General features: G+C 35.4%; 1 protein-coding gene across 1 annotated transcript in view; it reads right to left on the bottom strand.

Annotated features, from left to right (window-relative positions):
• Window positions 1-19,947, bottom strand: part of sh3yl1 (SH3 and SYLF domain containing 1) — a 42,728-nt gene extending 22,781 nt beyond the window's left edge. The window contains exons 1-4 of the mRNA XM_056477556.1: window positions 19,741-19,947; window positions 5,672-5,782; window positions 3,605-3,718; window positions 1,860-1,924 (exon numbers count right to left, since the gene is read on the bottom strand). Of these exons, the coding sequence (XP_056333531.1) occupies window positions 1,860-1,924; window positions 3,605-3,718; window positions 5,672-5,782; window position 19,741 (291 nt within the window). The 5' untranslated portion in view covers window positions 19,742-19,947. The remainder of the gene's footprint in view (window positions 1-1,859; window positions 1,925-3,604; window positions 3,719-5,671; window positions 5,783-19,740) is intronic.
• Between the last annotated feature and the right edge of the window lie 710 nt (window positions 19,948-20,657).

Genomic DNA, 20,657 nt, shown 5'->3' with positions numbered 1-20,657 from the left:
TCTTTAAGCCAAGCAGGTCATGTGATGTTAGCTAGTAAGCCCATCTATCCTTCATGTACAATCAGGCTATACATCACTCTGACAAGCACCCCGCCAACTCTTGTGCATCTGTCGCCAGCAAAACATTAAAAAAGAAGCTCAATATTCAGCAACAGCTTAAGCTTTTTTTCTAAACGTTTATTGGTGTCGAAAGATTTGGACCGGTTTCAGACATCCTCTGGTTTAAATGCCTAAAGATAAAAATCGATATTTCCTGTACTCCCCTGCTACTTATCAGGTGTGTTGATACTTACTGAGAGACAGAGACCGCAGCGCAAGCCGCTGCGCCCGAAGGCTACTCCAGAAATTAATCAAGACTGTCAAGATGCACAGGCGCTCTGTACACAAATGACTCATCTGAGCTGCTACCCAAGGTCAGGAAACAAAGTGCAACTTCTTGCCTGATTCTGACAAATCACCTCACTGGACGCTTGCACAGTGATTTCCTGTGCCAGAGATATGAATATCCATTTATGTGATGAAAAATGATGAAGGCAGCACTTGAGCTACAAATAGCTCCTGACAAAAGGCTAACCACTCATTTAGAGAAGTCATCTTAATGAGTAATTTATTATGGCCGTGCTTTTACCAAAAACGATTCTGGGAGAACTTTATTGTTAACATGATTTTAAGATAAAAATGTATAAATTGTTATTGGGAACAACAGTAAATGAAGACAATAAATCGCAGGCCATTTAGTGATGAATGAAATCTAATTGGAATGTTTAACAAGTCCTTCACCGATTTTATTTATTACTACTTTTAAACAAGATTAAGATTATGCTATACTTCAAGCAAAAAAAAACAACCAAAGAATCATTGGAAAAGCAACATTTGAGTACATATAAATGAGCCAAGTTTGGTTTTGCGACATATAAAATGTTATAAAAATAATGTAATGCGTCTAATTGCTAAGCTTGTAAAAACACCCAATATTATTGCTAATATTAAATGCTTTAATATTTTCTTATTTAAGTTGCAAGTTTATTTTGCCATAGAGGCATTTTTTTTTACTAAATGTTGCTGTCAGTAGTCGAGATGGCCTTAAGAGGTTTGCTGTTGGTAAACCGCTGCTCAAACTGCTCTTTTTTTTCTTTTTTTACTCAGACTTGAATGAAAATGAACCATTTCAGTCTGCAATTGCTTGCTTCATTATGCTTTTATTTTCGGCCAAAATTATATAATTACACAAGGGACTACTATTACTTAATTACCTAGAAACTAAAGAAAATGTTTAAAGCTTTAAAGACTAAGGTAAAGCTTTAAGTTAAAGCTATAAGCTATACTCCAAGTTATAGCTATAAAACTTACACAATTAAATATTAAAATTGATTGACAGCTCTAATAACATAAACCGTAAGCTTTATGATGATGGAAAGAAAATAAATACAAAACAAGACAGCCAAGTCAGACAGGGCAAATAGTTTAGTGTCTTGATGTTCTTGTCTATGCATGACTCAGACAATCTAGGCAGAAAGATTTTTTTTTTTTGTGTGACATTGCATGTGAAGTAATTTACAAATTACACCCCGATGAAGCTCCTATACTATAGTGTCTGCATAATCCATAGGGTAGTCCAAGGGGTTCATCTGATAAGTGTATCAACATGTTGCATAATTGTTCTCGAACAATTTACTGACTGAAGTCAAGTTTTTGTATGTTTCCAGGTTTGTATCCTTTTAAATATTAAAAAAAACGATTATCTTAAAAAAATAAATAAATAAAAAAACAAGAGACCTTCTTGGCCTTCTTTTTTTTAAAAGCTGGTTGTTTATTTTTAAATGGGTTGTCCTTTTAAAGTCAAGTGGCAAAAACCTTACCTCCAACCCAATTTCAAATCCTCCACCGAGTCCAGCAATACCAATAGCTGAAGGAGCAGACCAACCTATCACAGAGAACAATGCCAAAATGTAAAACACATAAAAATAAAGAACACTCACACATATTACACTTCATTTATATATAAATATATATAAAAAAAACTGTTCTGTCTGGTTCTTGAATATGATTGGTTGCGATATTCTGCCAGTAACAGCACTCGTGCCGCCTCTTCACCCTTCACCATAGTGCATTACTCATACAGCATCAAGCAGAGGACACTCTACAGTTTGACAAATATTGCTGCTGTTGGGCAACAATGTACTTTTGAGGGTATTTTTAGTTGAGAATGTAGTTGTTTAGATTACAATTATACAGTTAATATATAAGGATAGTGCCTATTTTAATAAAATATTTGGAATTTCTGAGAGATAGAGCATCAGCGGCCACTAGCCTGTCATACTGAGCAAAGATGGTTGATGTTGTCCATCAACAATATGGCGACAGACTGCATAAGCCCTTAGAGGAGGAAAAATACAGCATAATTTTAAACTACAACTGATCAAATCATTTTAAACAGGTGGTAAGTGATGTTCTATGTCGATCTCTCTCTTTTGTATGTTGTAGTGCTGCATCTATACCATATAATTGTAGTGTATCGAGTGTGAGATGGGACACTCATATCAGGAATGTGTTGTGTTGGCAGAAAGAAAGAAGAAATGCCTGCATGTGTGTAGCATTTTTTCCCTTATCGCAAACACAACAACAATCGTAGTGATTGCGCTGCTTTTTTCAGGGTTAATTATTGTGATATCCTGATTGCAACAGAGAAATACTGTAGACCGTAAAACTGCAGATCTGTGGATGATGATGCAGGACGGCATTATGTTCTGCAACACCTAAACAGACCAGAGATCTTGTTCGTTGAAATTAGCTCAGCTTTTAACTCTATGATCCTGAAACGTCTCCTGCGCAAATATATATATAGATAAATAAATATAAAATCTATCTATCTATCTATCTATCTATCTATCTATCTATCTATCTATCTATCTACGCACAGATGAAGTCAGAATTATTAGCCCCCGTTTTTTTTTCACCACAATCTGTCTAACGGAGAGATTTCTCAACACATTTCTAAACATAAGTTAATAACTCATGTCTAATTACTGATTTATTTGCCTTGTTGACCGTAAATTATATTTGACTAGATATTTTTCAAGACACTTCGATACAGTTAAAGTGACATTTAAAGGCTTAACTAGGTTAACACTCTCACACACAAACTACGCTGCCTCTAAGTTTTTTTTTTTATAGTTGTGTTTTACAAAATCCTTTCACAGTTTTGTATATTTGGATCTTCCGAATACGTTTTTGAATGGACTAAAACTCTAAGCAAGGAAACACTAACATACAGTACATCAAGTTAGTGAAGCGCTACATAACCTGAAGGAGGTATTCGTTTATTCAGTTTATAATGTTGCTAAGGCAGCTACCAGACATCCATTACTCCAAACTTCCCTTATTACTCAAATTGGTTTACTTTGTTGTAATTGCTGTGGTTTAACCAAACTACAAAATTTAAAAAAAAAAGGAATGAATTAATTTATACTGTAGAGCAAAAAATAAATAAATAAAATTCACCTCACATCACAAAGCAGCTATACTGTACATGTAAATAAATTTGACACAAAGATATAAAAAATAAATAAATAAATAAATAAAAAACTTTTTTTCCACCACTTACTTCCATCAGCGAGTCTTGCAATCACTATCCCGCTGCCGCCCCTCGCAGTGATCATGAAACCTGCTTTGAAGACTGACAGGATTGCCAGTCCCTGAGCCTTGGCAATGACATGAGCTGGCATAAGGTTGTGGAAAAGACAGGGGTAAATGAAAATGAGATATTACAACTGGACTTGTGCGATGCAAACCTGTTCAGAATTTGATTACAAGGACTAAAAAAAATAAATAAATCTAAATCGATTTGCGAATGCAAGATGAAACAGGTAGGCAGAGTTGATTAGTGCATTGTGTTTTCATGCAGGTTGCACAGACATGGTGAAGTCACTGAGTGAGTTGCATTCATGTCACTCTGAAGACGTGCACGAACAGATACTTGGCAAAGGATTGTCAGAAAGACTGCCCGTCATGTACACAGATGACATCAGTCAACAGAAATGCTAACTTTAGCAGTTAATAGCACTTACATGTCTGGCATGGCTGCTACTAATGCATCATGATGAGTCTATGCTCTTAAAAGTATGAGGAACTGTGGCTTCAACGAGTATTCTGAGCAACATAGAAATACACAAGTGTCAAAGAATAAAAAAAATAAAAATAAAAAAAAATCAATAAAAGATGTTTATTTTTGCCACAGGAATTTGACCTTGGTGGCTAAGTTTGTTAAAATGGATCTGAAAAGCTAGTTCTGTGGTCTAAAATCATTTGTGGGCAAATACTATTTGGCCAGAGGTATGATATGATATAAATTAACCTATATGTATAATTTGGGACCACTGTGTGAAAAAAAATTGAATAAATAATATTAATAAAATATAAAAACTTCATAATTTGCCTACACGAAGCCAGGATAAAATGAAACACTTGGAGCTTGCTTATATATATATATATATATATATATATATATATATATATATATATATATATATATATATATATATATATATATATATATATATATATATATAAATAAATAAATAAATAAATAAATAAATAAAGTGTGTGTGTGTGTGTGCGTGCGTGCGTATAAAAGACACTAGAACTAGTCCAAACACATGTGAACAATAAATAAACCAACGAGTAACCACTGGAAAAAATAAATAAATAAAACAGACAGGAAGGAAACTTTCAACAATTGACAAACAAAACTCATTCACTTATTTATTTGACAAAAAAAATCTGTTACATTTGTGTTTGAATGAGAATAAATCAACCCAGGCTCATTCTCACTATGTACCCCTATATACACACACATTTCTGGAGAGTACCAAATACATCCTAGGAGGTATGTTTTTGTTTTTTTTTTGCAGTTTTTGTTTTCACAAATCCACCAGAGGCTGCTGTGTACGCTTTTTGAGATCTCAAATTTCTGTCGCGAGTGCCATTCACATCTGCCCGTCTCATGTACATCTACCAGAGGCTGTTGCTGACTGCCTGACCCAACCAATAGGGTTTTCAAAAGCACCCACTTCCCTTAACCCAACCGACAGCATTTTTAAAAGGCAATACAAAGGAAAGCCCATTTAATATTGATTCACCACAGGTTCAGATTTGACCAAATTCTCACCCTGGTATTCACTTGCTTATTTTATTTTTTAGCTTCTGTTTTTGTCTTACCTGCTTTCTGGAACCGTTCTTCACCAGACTCGAACCCTGTGGTCAGCACCTCTCGGTGTCTCAAGACCACTGACATATGCAGCGAGCTACTGGGCAAACAGCAGAAAAGCCATCCATATGGAGGTAAGCAATCAGCTGGTAAGCTTGAAAAGGAACGCCATCTTACTGCCCCGGTGTGTTTGTTTTAAAGACGAAATGCAGCCATACGTAGCTCTGGCTACATAATTTACGAACTCTAGAAATGTATAGGGGGATGTTTTCAGAATGAGCCCATGTTGGATTATATAGTTCTAATGTTTTAAATGTATTAAATTTAATTTTATTAAATCTAGTAATTTAAAATGCTAAATTTCACTAGAACATTAGGGCTTAATACAATAAAAACAAAAATCAAGTCATCTATAAGACAAAAGTTTTCCCCACTATTGAATTCTTATAGGTTTACAACAATTACCTGGAATAAGTTTGTCAGGCCCCATTCTGTTGGAGATTTCAGTGAATTCTCTGAGGATCTTGGCGGCCTTCTTGGCCTCAGACTTGAGATTAGCAGGAATGGGATTATTCACTGTAAAAGAAACGTCAGAAACATAACTCTCTCTTGCCCTGCGTCACATTCCAACAATCTAAAACGTCAAATGTCTGGTAGGGCAAATTTGTAGGATGATTTGCGGCTTCCTGAATGCTTTCAATTCATACAAAAACAGTTCTCTCATGTTACTGTTCACCTGTAATATCAAATGTCAAAATCATTTAGGCTATAGGCTATATTTAACCACTTTTTGAAAATGGTGACAGACCAGCTATATAATCACCTAAATGGCCTGTTCCTCTATCAAAAGTCAATCTCCATTTTAATGACGAACTGCTAACGATTCATTAACATATCAAATGTCAGCATAACCAAATGAGTAATTTTGCTCATCTTGTTAATAATTGTTCTAATTATATTAGCCATACAGTCAGCGATGATTGGAGTGTTAATATTCATGCTGGTGACTTTGGGTCAAAAAATGTGTCTCCCACGAGTCATTGTCTGAGTCAGATTTGCCTCTGCTGCTGTCTTCCCATAACGTCTTATATCAAAGCCCAAACAACAATGACACGGGCACTAGTCTAAAAAAGTGAACAGGTCAAGCCAATGACAAACAATAAAGTCAAAGTCATTTAAATAAATAAATAAATAAATAAATAAATAAATAAATAAATAACCCATTTAAACAGAGTAAAACGCTTTACGTCTGACAAAAACATCCAAACAAATTAGAAATTACAAGAATGTCAATGTATAAATGTGAATGCATGCACAACATTTTACAATAGCATGTCACTTGCCCGATGTATGCTACAAAAGCATTCCTTTTAAATACCACCACACCCTCATTTTGTGACATGGATATACTACTTTCCAGGAAATGATTGAGGGATGAATCACCCCTATATAGGTGATAAAGCACCCTTCTGCTACATGGGCACCGTCTCTGTGGTTTAGGCAGGGTGGTGCTTGAAAATAGTCACTTTTAACGTAGTCTTTCCGGTTGAAGAATTCTTGCAAAACCAGCCACATACATGGAATAATTATGCTGTGCACCTCCTTTAATACAGTAATACCAAACTGCCAACAATTAAATACTATAGCGTAAAGTAATTATTTTCTGTATATATTAGAGTATGGTAAACAAAAAAATTATAGTATTTTTCCATAAGTTACAGTATTTTCATGCAGGTCCCCAACAATTAAAAATAGGTATTTGGTAGAAGAAATGGCCTGTTGAAGCACCCGCTGTAAAAAGTCTAAAATGACTGTTAAATGTCTGACTATTGTTCTAGTTCTTGTAACATTGCACTATTTTGTTAACATTTATTTTTATTTATCTGTTAGGATATGTTTTCATAATGTGATTACCATGCCTAATTATTAACAATAATATACTAATATTAGTATAACTATATTAAATATTCTTAGGAATGTAATATTCTGTTTATTTCAATGCAACTACAATTCATTGATTCTCTTTTCGGCTTAATCCCCTATTAATCAGGGGTCATCACAGCAAACTGCCAACTTATCCAGCATGTGTTTTACACATGGGAAACACCCATTCACCCTTAAATTCACACATACTCTAAGGTCAATTTAGGGCATTCAATTCACGCCATGTCAGATTGTGGGGGAAACCTGAGCAAACCCACTTGAACATGCAAACTCCACACGGAAATGCCAATTGACTCAGTCAGAGCTCGAACCAGCGACCTTCTTGCGATGAGGTGATCATGCTACCCACTGCGCCACCATTAAGTACAATTCATTCATAATAAAACAAAATGTTCAAGTGTCACACAACAGATTTAGTGCAGTCAAAACATTAACGTCATCACTGAGTATTAACTACGTTTTTTAACCTTGTTCATTTTCGGAGGCATTTTTCTTCCTTGGTTTGGTTTATGTGAACACTGCAAAAAAAAAAAAACCAATCGGACTCAGATCTGCACTAAAACAATCGTTCTGAGATGATCCACTGAAAGATGGGTTCCAAAAACAAAAAAAAAAACAGCATTGGCTGATTCTTAGAGGTCTTTATCACTATAATAATCGCGTTCCAGAACAAACTGTGGAGAAAAAAAAAAAAAAAAAAAAAATCAACTCAAAAGAGGGACCATGTCAGTGAAAAGGGGGAAATCCATCTTTATGGTGATGCAGATGACCGTAAACAGGTGCACTATGATGAATGAGAGGACAGTTTACCTAAACATTTAATGTTGCAATGTGAATCGAACCAAAAAGAAGAGCAACATTTTAACAGTTTAGCTTGGGGAAAATGCCAATAAAACAAATTTTTTTTTAATATAAATGCAGGTCTCCTCCCTATTTTTACCTCGGTATTATGGTTCATAATGAAAAACATGATGATGTAAGGCTCAGACAGCGTCACCAAACTGTTGGCTTGTGCCTAAACCATTCAGAAACTGAATACCGTATATGCAACCTTAAGTTCGCGGTCACCTGTTTGTCTTGTTCGTATTAGAGATCTGCGCGGGACGCTCTCTCTCATTCACACACACGCACGCACGCACAGCATCACGCTCTCTCCCTCCCTCACTTTTTGATTTAGTGGCCAATTCCTATGAATTCGTACAATATAGTACGATTTGTTCATATTACGAAGTGCCCCAATGACGGTTGGGTTTAGGGATGGGGTTAGGTGCCACGCCTCCCTTTTAAAATCTTACAGTTTCGTACGACTGAACTCGTACGAATTAGCCACTAAACGTAAAATAGTTACTTACGTTTTCTCGTGAGATCAGGCTGGCTGGCTCGCTCGGGAGCAATATTATTGGACCACGCGCCCACTCCTGTTCAAATTACACCAGAAATACAGACCACTCTGCGCTTTATTCGGAAAATTTCCGCACCGCAAGAAATCGGTACAGCAGCGGGAATGCAGACCTCTAGTTCATATTAACCACGTCTCCCTTCTCATTCGGTCGAACCCAAAATACTGCCAAACTGCAAAGGTTGTGTTCTTTTTCGAGACCAGGTCACTTGGTGCGAACTCGCCATCTTACCTCACCTCTCTCTCTCTCCTTCACACTGTCCATTTTTAGGCATTAAATAAATAATATTTAATACTTGTCTCCAATACAAGTGCATTGTTTTTTTTTATGAAGGTATAACGGTATTGAAACTGACACCGTTGCTATTTTTAGATCTCGCGGTACACCACATTAATGCATTACCGCCCAATCTTATTGTATTGACATCGATAAGAAAACATCCTGCTATCAGCCAGTAGTGGGGGACTAGCATTTTAAGAAAGATGAATGTCATTACACACACTCACACTTCTTGTAAAGGCAACACATACCCATTTCTGTAACCTTTACATTTTAGAGAGTAGGCTCATTCCAATCACTCTCATTCCAATCACAGCAAAGTTTAACACGAGGTTAGTTTGTTCCTTCCCCCAACTATGAGCAATAGTAATATTGATTCTTGCCTTCACATAAAAATCTACCCCATGTTCAGAACATCACATGAAAAAGCAGATGACTAACAAAGAACTCATTCACAGTTGCTTCAGATTATTTCCCAAGTAAAAAAAATAAATAAAAAAAGACAAGCAAGGTCATGTTGCTTTTTTTTTTTTTTTTTTTTTTAAACATTTAAAAGTGCCTACAAACCATTATTTATCTTGGGGAGGATATGAAGACTGATCTAGCTTGAAAAGAACGGCAAACAACGGGACAAGATATGTGAGATAAGTGAATCTTTGCAGGACCTGACGACCATCATCAAACAACAAAGTGCTTTCGTGTAGTAATAATAATATCTCATTTGTAGATATACAATGTGTCAGCACGCCAGGCTGTGGCTGGTAAAACCTCTATGATTCTTTCACTACAGCATTTAAATGTCTGTGAGTGGTGAATTTTTCTACCACTTGTCATACAACCCTTGATGTAATTAACACACTATAAAAATTGCTATATAGAACGGTCATTAACGCATAACATTTTTCTAACTGGGAGATACCTAAAAATTTCTACGTAAGCAACTTATGTCAGAAAGCATATCATCTATCAAATATTCTGCCAAATCAACTCTCAAAAGAATGTCTGAGTCATCAGTCTAACCTGATCTCATGACGTGCTTTTAAAAGCGGATTTGCAAAAAATGGAAAACAAAATGAAGGTGTATTAGTTTTCTCATCACGGCAGACCATACTGAATGCAGTATCGCTTAAGTCACGTCACTTATAATTGACATACAAAGTCCTGGGAAAGACATTTTGTGAGTTATTGACATTTCTTTATTGTTTTGCAAGTTAATTTGCTTTGAGATGGCTTGCTGAAGTCAATTCAGCCAAATAAATCACATATCAACTAATTTGTTTAACAGCATCCCTTTTTTGTAACATGTAATCTCTGTGACTGCATGTGTGTACATTTAACGATTCCAATATCTATCTATCTATCTATCTATCTATCTATCTATCTATCTATCTATATTTTACCACTTTTTGAACATGGTGACAGACAAGATATAAAATCACCTAAATGGCAGACATGAATCTCACTTTCTTTTTTTTTCTTCTTTTTTTAAATTGCCCAATCAACTTGGTCTCATCACGGAATAGTTTTTTTGCTATAAAATATATAATATTTTATAATATTTTATTTATTTTTCTGATTTCTGCAATTATTAACACTTCCTTAACTTTTGACATAATAATAAAAAAATAATAAATAATAAAATAAATAAATAAAATAGAGAATAAAATACATTTGTTCTACATATAGACATATGCCAAAATTCAACAAATTCAATATATCATTAGTTATGGGGAAAGTTCGTTTAGACCAGTGGTTCTCAAACTTTTAAGCGAGCCACCCCCAATGTAAGATAATCAAGAACTCACGACCCCCCCCACTACCAAAGCATATCCAAACAATAAAAATAACTTATTTAAAAGCAGTTCACAATATTTTAACTATATTTACTATACATTACAGGGCTCAAAATTAACATTTTTGCTTGGTAGCACTGGTGCTCCTAACAAAAAAAAAAAAAGTAAGCCAAAATTTAGTCGCACCAAACAATTATGAGGTGGGGTCTGATATTGCACAGATGCTTTTGGCGTATACCTTATTATTTGCATACGTCATTTTAATAGCAATACCGGTCTTTTCATGAGCTGCAATATTAGTTTAATCTTAGCCAGTGCAAGCCCTTTTGCGATGGTGTACGTAGTGTTAAATTTTACATATAGCTGCCACTTGCAAGGCTAACAGCATCTGGCGATTAAATAAAGGATTAAACAGAACCTCTCATGCTTAAAATGTGTAGATGTGGCAAACAGTTACTTGAAAATTCCGTCCCACGGACTTTACAGTGAATGCTTTGGTTATTTTCATAGTCTTTTATCCACTCTTCAAAAAATGTAGATGGTGGATTAACATTCACATCATAATCCGTAATCAGACGTGCCATTATTTGTAGCTTTAGGTGGTTTCTAAATCAAAATCTGTCAGTGTTGTTTTCATTCTCATCTTCAGTGCGTTACATTTTCGCGGTTGTAGCTCAGCTCTCCCCGTCATCTGAATGCAGAAGGCGTTGACTGCGTGATTGACAGCTGATTTTAACCAATCCATTCGTGTTCAGTTCTAGAGCAGTGGGCCAATAAGAAGAGCTTAAAAAAAAACGAAGAATTAAACTCTTTAATAAAGGGACCAGTGATTCCTACTTTGCATCTTTCTGGAGTGTTTAAAACATATTTTATTAATTTGGCAAACAGATTGATGATTCTATAAAAGATTCTGAGTTTAAGACAAAAAAAGCGGGTCTGTAAAACCAGGAAAAAAAATTAAATATATTATACAAGTAGACAACGTTTACCAATTTTAAAATAAATGTGCTACTAGATTATGTCTTTAACATCATCGTTGGCACTTTAAAAAGTGATGCTAAAAATGATTTTGTGCTCGTATCTTCTTGTCGTCATTTTCCCCATCAGTTTTTCTACGTCTGAAGAATAACGTTGGTTTAGTTTCATTTACGCTGTCCAATTACCAAAATAAATCAGGTATATAAAGGCAGGCAATAAAGCAAAGGCCATGGTGGCTGTGTCTGTGCATGGATTTGTAAAATGCAAATAAAAATGATTTCAGCAAGGAAGCGGCTCGCTCCACTAGCGGGTTGTGGGGGCCCCCTAGTGGCGATGGGGCCCTAAGCAGCCGCTTAGTTCACTTAAAGGGAGGGCAGACTATGGCTGCAGTAAATTTATAAATAATTATTTAAATTCATAAATTATTTGTAGCCTACGGTTTCAACTACCTGACACACATGGTCTTAGTTTTACACATAACCAAATCATAAATAAATGATAAGTTACACACAAATTACCACCTGTCAATCACTTTTTCCGCGGGACTCTGGCATGAATAGGCAGAGGGATCTGCGTCGTTATAATGGCGTCGACAAACTTGGTTGGTAAAAAAGGTGCACAACCAACAGTATCTGAGGTTTTCGCTAACATTAAGTACAAGCGTGAAAGCGAAAGATTGAAGCAGTGTACGGTCTCAAACGCGCATGACAGTGTGTGTGTCACGTGATGTGCGATTACAGCGGTAGTGTGGACGCAGGGCTGTTCAGGAACACTAATTAAACACCACAGTCGATGTGGATCGTTTTCGTTTTAAAATGCCATTTAAAAACCAAGACCTAGTGTAATGCGTTACGTTACTTTTGAGTAGGGCCAGACAGAATCTGCAGACATTGTTTGCTATATTTGCAGAATTTTCTAAAAAAATTAATAAAAATTGCGGATTTATGCGGAATGATTTTGGTAGTATTATAACTAAAAACTTAATATATGAAATAAAAATATTACATTTTGAACTTTTAATGTTCACAATGCAAATCCAAATAGATCCACTTATTTAGTAAACAAAGCAAGTCTATCATATAATGGATCTACTAATAGAAAAGAAAATACTAATTTACACACTGTATCAAATGAACGCTTTCATATTAGTCATTAATATTACATTAATTTAAAAACTGAATAATTATAAAATTAGACACAAGTAAATAAGTAGACTCAATGATGAGCTAAAAATCTGCGGAGGTTGGCTAAATAGGGGGGTTAAATAGAGGAGCTCTGCAATTAACGACAGTGTCTTTTACCTTTATTAAAAAAAAATTGTCTTATTAGAAAGTAAAATCAGTGTTCATTCAGACAATCCTCTTTTCCTTATCATCCAGGTGTTCAAAATAATGAGAATATCTCCATTGCAGAAATGTAAGACCCTGCCCTGTCTTAATTTCGGTTCTCTCATTGTATGTGGGATTCAATGAGACTACGTTAATATCAAATCAGCAATGAATTTTTTTTAAAGTGAACAAAGCTAAAAAGTAACTAAGATATTATTAATTAATATGCAATTCTTTACTTGTTACTTAGAAAAGTAATATTATTACATAACTTGTGTTACTTGTAATGCGTTTCCTCCAACACTGTATATTATAAATCAACATGCACAATATTTATATTGTGAGGCACCTGACAATACTGTAAATATTCTTTTTTTTTTTTTTTACTTTGAGTACTTCACAGTTGATACTTTTCACATATTAACATTTTATTTGCAGTGGTGCTCATAATTGCAAAAAATGCTTAGAGAATTAACAGCTTAGCTCAATATTTCAAACATTAATATTTTTCACAAACTAATCTGCCCTGCTGAATTACTGATTGAAAATGATATGACCATTTATAGGGCTATTGTACATTATGCTATACGGCTCTAATAGTTAACAGTATTTGAACTAAACTCACAATGAAAACTGACAAATGGGTGTTAAACTTAATAATTATTAATATTAAAATGTATTTCAGTTCAGACGCCCCCAAAGAGAGAGGAGAAAAAAAAATAAAAATAAATAAATAAATAAGGTTACTAGGCACCAGCAAGAAACAAATGCAGACCCAGTAACTACAGTATAATGATACTATTTGCAAGGAGACAAGAAGGTATTGAGGAGTGCAATTTTCAGAATAAAAGCTTCCTACTGTTTCTGGACAGAGGGCCTCCGTTCCCCATGTCACAAGTTTCAAAGATGCCAAAGAGGGGATTCTCTACCCGAAATATTCACACTGATAACGTAATTCATGTTGGCAAACAGAAAGTATTCATAAAAGTAGCTGCAAGCAAGTACGTCATAAGCAAAATGACAAGCTAACAAAGCATTTTAGGGAGCATAGCAGTTGAATAAAATGCTTATTTGCCTCTGCAGTTATTTACTTACGAATATTATTCAAATCACATTTAATGACTCAGGTCATTTTTTTTAGCACACTGTATACAGAGTGACAATTCAAAGTGCTTTACTTAAACAAGATTAAAAGAAACAAAAAAAAAAAACAAGTACAAGAAATACAAACAAAGGATAAAACTGATTAAAAAAAATGTGTTTAAACAGGTTAAAAAGGAAAAAAGTATCTGTCGGATGTAGCACAGGGCTCATTCATTAAAGACACATTAAAACATATGCATTTTAAAGTCTTGATTTAAATGTGCCTACTGTTGGAGCACATCTGATTATTCTGGAAGCTGACTCCAGCAGCCGTGTAGCTGAAGACGGATTCACTGACTGACGCGGAATGCAAGTTTGACACCCAGTGGATGAACTAGGTATTGTACCCCTGGTTCAAAACGCATGCAAGAGCAAGTTGCCAGATTGACGACACCAACAAAGGCTGATTAAATAGGGTTCTAAAGAAAAGCAACGGCACGCAATCGAAAGAATATTTTCCATAATAAAGAGTTTGTCCTAACCAACACCTGAAATTTTAGATGTTTTAGAAACAGCTTCCATTTCTTGCAGCTGAACAACAGAAAGCGGACCATGATCATCCCGGGTACACCTAATGTGCTTTATTCATTCATTCATTTTCTTTTTGGCTTAGTCCCTTTATTAATCTGGACTCGCCACATCAGAATGAACCGGCAACTTATCCAGCATATGTTTTACGCAGCGGATGCCCTTTTAGCTGCAACCCATCTCTGGGAAACATCCATACACACTCATTCACACACATACACTACGGACAATTTAGCCTACCCAATTCATGCTTCTTCCTTGAGCGATTTAAATGCCGTACTGAACTCGCGATCCTCTGCCATTTGTCTTTGCTATGGCCACCATCAGCTGTTCCTACACATGCATAGCCTGGTCATTTAAAGTTTTGCCACTGTGTGGACTAAAACTGAAGGAGTGTCATTGTTATTACTTGCGGTTAGGTTTAAGAGTAGATTAATATGCTGCATTGCTTTATTGCATTCCTGCAATGGGCTCACACATATACTCTGTGCTGTGACTACTTCAGGCATGCTGGACGTTTCACTGTATCGCACTGAACCCAGTCGACCAAATCACAACAGATTTAGTCATCTGACCAATCACCGCAGATTAGCCTCATGCAAAGCAGGGGTTTAAAAAAAATCCAGAACAAATCATATTAGAGTCGTTTGGATAATTAGGTAAAAATAAATGCATATTATAAGACAATAAAAGTGTTTGACTTTGCATGCATATCAGCCTCTTCTAAGAGACCCTCAAATCCAAAATATGACCTTTTATAAATGCATAATAGGGGATTTTTAAATATGCAAAAATACAGTTAAAAAGGTATTTTAATATGTAACAATATTTTATAATATTATGATTCTTTGACAAAGTAAATGCATACGTGGGAGTAGGGCTGGGCGATATGGCCAAAAAAAAAAAAAATTACCACAACAATTTCTCACATCATTCAATATCGATAATTATCACGATAAATGTCAAATCATTATATTTATCAATTTTAAAGGATTTTCAGCATGCCAATCCCTTTGTGCTGCTGATTTAACACATTTTGTGAAATGTTTTAGCTGTCTGACAATATAAAAAAAATAATGCCGTTTAAGTTAACAACCAAAAAGACATTAACCTAGAAGTTATTGTATACATCAGAAAAAATATTGAACAGTTTTGGAACAAGAAAAGGTGAGTTAATGGTGACAGAACATTCAGTTTTAAATGAACTCTCCTTTTAATGGTGAATTTAGGCTGAAATATCCTTTATTTTATTTAGGGATGGTAAATATTACTTGATTATCTTTTTGTCAATAACCCTTTAAATCGACTGACCTTATCGATGACCGATTAAGCATGAACATTTAAAGGTTTAGTTATGCTTCGCGCTGTGAGACGCGTCCATGCATTACATAATCAAGTGTGTGCAGTTTACCTTACGGTTTCACTCTTGACATTGTATGTTGCGGGATGCATTAAACCCGGTTATGAACAGATCTCGATTATATCTGTGGGTGTTTCAACCAATTTTATCTGACTGACTGGTACCCATAGGCCTATGCAGACTCTCATTTTAAAAATCTTGCATCATGGCATGACATGCGGGGAGCCTCTCCATTCACACGAGTTTCTGAGCGCTCTCATCTTTCAGACCGAGTTCATTCTTCTGAGGTAATCTAAAGCATCAAGTGTTCATTGAGATTGTGTGGGGTATATAGCCTATGTCTTTTCATTTTTTTTTTCTCGTAAGACACGGCTTTCGAAAATGACATGAGACTCTGCAGGGTAGCTGGGGTTTACCAACACTTGTTTGGGTCTGTAATTTTATTAGCATTTTCATAAGAGTGGCATGGTTTTAAAAGATGAAACAGGTTTGTGGTGTTGCCTACTTTTGATGACACGAGTCGTCTGTGCAGTTTGCAGTGCACGTTGCTCTGTTTTGTGTTGGATTGTAAAAAACCAAGTAGCTCCAGACTACTGAAGTTTAGTGACATTTCTTGCCAACAATGCCTGTGACCTTATTATTTCAACTTTTTTTTTCTTACTCCAAGTGCAACTGACACTGTATGGCTGTAAACTTGTATTGCGTGCGACATCCGGAAGTGCAGGCTGCAAAATGCCTGTGCAGCCTTACAAACTGTATAAACATTATCGAGCAATTATCGAACCGTCATTATCGTTTTATCGAAAAAAAATATATATCGTGTCAATTATCGAATTATCGCTCAGCCCTACGCGGGAGCAGAAAAGATCCTTTCTAAAAAAATTAACTAAATGAAAGCTTTTCACTTAATTTGACTGGAAGAGTACAATAAAATTGGTACCCTGTTGGTTAAAAGCGTGATTCGAAACGCAAGCAAAATCATTTGAAAAGCACTCGTTTCGACCCTAATGTCAGCTGCCACTGAGTAATGCGAGCCTTGGGTCCTTTTATGATTTATGTCTAGTACAAGAATCTGCTCTTTCTGTTATAAGCCCATGACTTCAATACATGTGTCTGCAGCAGCAGAAGAGAAAGAAAAAAAAAAAAAAAAGACCAAGTACCAAGTGAATTCAAACACAGAGTCGCAAAAACAGCACTGAACCTAACCTTGTGGCCTATGAACAGCTGGATGGGGATTTAAAGAACTGAGGCGGTTCCCTCTATTACTTTGGGAACATTTTCCCAAGAGTTGAGAACAATAATGAATATTGTAAACTTCACATTGTATAACCTTACTGAGTAATCGTCTATTCCAATCTGATAAGGATGGTAGCAACAAAGGCTTTTTAAGTTGTCTTAGGAAGGCTTATTTCTGTGCCAATAATAATGGATGATTTTGTTTTCCAGCCATTTCCTCATGCCTGTAAAGGCTGTGCTGTCATACAGAGGAGGTGGATTAATAAATGCAGTTGTCATATCAAACATAACAATGAGAATACAATTTTTCTGATTACTACTGTACAAATAATTACCGCTTACGCAGATAATTAGCCAATAAGTGATTAACATAGCAAAATAAAGCATGTAAAATGCAAATACCTGGAACAGTGCAATTATGTCTTAATTTGTAGTTGGGAGAGATAATGAACAATTACGGATGCAGCAATGATCCAGAAAGAGAGCGAGCGAAAACATCTGTCTGTCACTGACACTTACAGTGGAGGCTGTTTTAACACTTCAGACAAACAACTTAATGGGCACGGATCAAGAAACTTCATTTGGTGCTGAATTACTGACATTCCCTTTTTCAGGGATCAACCGAGACTGCCAAGGTGTGGTGCAAGGAATGCAAAAGGTGTGGATAAAAATGTAAATATAGTACAAAATTATACAAATGGACATTAAAAGGCGTTATCATGTAGAATTGAGAAACCCTTGTTATTAGAGACACTGGCAATTAAGTGAACTGCAGCCACCTACTTATTGTTTAGAATCTTGCATGTTTAACGTGTTCTGATGAACTTACACTGAAGTTATTTTAGATCTTTGATTAGATGTAAAAAAAAAAAAAAAAAAAAGTTGGAAGCACTTTTGCGGCCGTTTATCCACATAATAAATACCCAGACACTGCTGAGAATGTGGTTTCGATGAATATAAGGGGTGTCCCCATGAAGGGACGGCCTTCTAAATGCCGGCCACTCTAATTTACATAAATTATGTACATTCAGAATGGTTCATGAATTGAAAAAAGGAGCAGCACCAACCTCCGCCACAGGCTCTCAGAAAAGTATAAACATCCCACAACCCATTGATATTTGCACCAAATCATCCCAAGACCTTCACTTCACTAACTAAATATTATACAGGCTGACTTTGTCTTTTTGCCTGCAAACCACAATTATTAAGTGAATACATCACAATTCTTAGCCCACTAAATAAAGCGATAGTTCACCCAAAAATGAAGGGAAAAAAAACCCCTCACCTATGTGGTTCTAAAGCTTTATAACAGTTTTAGTTCTCAACAGAGGCAATATTTTACAGAACGTTAGAAACCCAAAACCACTGACTATAACAGAATTTGTTTTTCCTAATATGGAAGTCAATGGTTACCGGTTTACAATGTTTCTTCAAAATATTTTATTTTGTGTATACAGGAAAAAGAAGAAGAAAAAAAAAAAACGCTTTGTGACAAGTTGTGGCAGAGTAAATGGGAGAATATTCAGTTTTGGGTGTGAACTATTCCTTTACACTCAATTTACTGACCATTTATTTAGAACCATAACTTTAAAGCATTTAAACACATTAACAGGGGTACATGCAATTTCAAATTGAGGTAAAGTTGGTTTTAGATTCACACATTCGTTCATTAGAACAGTCCCTATATTGTTTACCACACTACTTTGAATATTCGGTCTGAAATTATATTTAAGTATGACTTCAAAACAACAGTAGCACTATTTAACTGGCTGTGAACAATGCTGTACTTTGATGGGAAAATCATATTAGCAGCCAAAGTCTTTCAAATTTGCAGATAATAATTGTCTCAAATTAAATCAGGAGAAAGTCCAAATGTGCGAGTATAAAACCAACTTTACCGCTATCAATATTAAAGGGACAAACCAGACCACGAAAAGATGTCCAAGGTGGATTATACAGGTATCCATTTTCCCACAGGTGTTCAATTAAATGCTTGTCAATCAAGCAAAGCATGTTCATTACCATGTGAGGCAGCAAAAAGCACGTCATAACTCAGCAGGTATTTACATCATCTACACTGAGTCACTAGGTAGCTAGTAGTTACAAGTAATAGTTAAAAAAAAAAAAAAAAGTATCATCGTCATCAAGTGTTAATTCAGAAAAGAACCAATGGATAAAATGTACAGACTGTAACTCCATATAGCTGATAGTAATCATTATTACTCATAGCTAAGTTTAAGACTAAGACTAAAACGTTGTGATATTGTAAATGTCATAAAACTGATGGTCTATTCACACAGGTGCTTTCCTGTAAGGAGACACTGACAGTCATTGAATACAATGTTTGTTTTTAAGCAAATTATTTTCCGTGTAGGCTATTTAGCACACCCTACAAAGTTTAATAAGCCCAGGGTCTGTGAACAACACACAAATGTCACTGAATAAGCAAAACGCATTCACACAACAGTACTGCATAGAGAAGTGAACAGACTCGATTACACGTTGTTACATACATGAGGGAGAATGAAAATCCTTCTCTACTTACTTATGAAAACCGGACTATTTTCCAGAAAAGACGACTTCTCGAGGTTTCAAGCTGACTTTTATGTAGTCTCACCTGGTGTAGATTGCGATCACTTCCGATACACCTGCCAAACCTGTTTACTTTGCGCTTAAAGGACCCGTAAAGAAATTAAATATAAAAGCCTTTCATTACGTTTGACAAATAACGTTTCTTAATATTATTAAGGAAAGCCGTAAACTAAATGGCCCGACACAATTATAGACCGCTTTTTCTACAGTAAGTTATAAAGGGATCAAAGTGCTAGTCAGCAATTTTGATTCAGGCAACACTGGGGCACAGCAGGGAAAAATGACGTTTGACTTGACTAGGACCCCTAGCGCGCTCTGGTGTGCACAGAAGCGCGTGCTGGTGAGTTCATCAACAGTGCAGGTAGCGCGCCTGAAACCGAACAGATGCAGTTTGAGGGACGTTTCCCAAAGAGGATTTATGTTTTTATGATTATAATACATTTGTAAGATTTAATGAAACTATCAACGCACATAAAAACTGCTTTGTCAGCACAGGTGAGAGTTTATAGAAAATTTTTAACAACTGAGGTCAAACTCTTAGTCGAAATTATAGTTAATTTATCATATTTTATTGAGCATCTTGTCAGATAAAAAAATTCTCATACAAATAAAAATGTTCATGCATTTTTGGCTGTCTATCTGGACGCATTTAGATATGGAATTATGTGCTTATATAGAAAAAAAATCTGCAATGAGCTTAATGTACACTAGTTTAATAATTTTTTTTTATTGTTGCATTTTATAAATATAGCTCTGATTTATAGCCTTCTGGATTAAATAAAGAAGTATAGTTTGGAAATTTTACAGTTCATGTTGTCCTAATACATATACAGTTGAAGTCAGAATTATTAGTCCCCCCTGAATTAGTAG

The sequence above is a fragment of the Danio aesculapii genome, chromosome 17, assembly GCF_903798145.1.
Source record: "Danio aesculapii chromosome 17, fDanAes4.1, whole genome shotgun sequence".
Classification (NCBI taxonomy): Eukaryota; Metazoa; Chordata; class Actinopteri; order Cypriniformes; family Danionidae; genus Danio; species Danio aesculapii.
The sequence above is the reverse complement of the archived record's forward strand: the minus strand, read 5'-3'. Positions and strand labels throughout refer to the sequence as shown.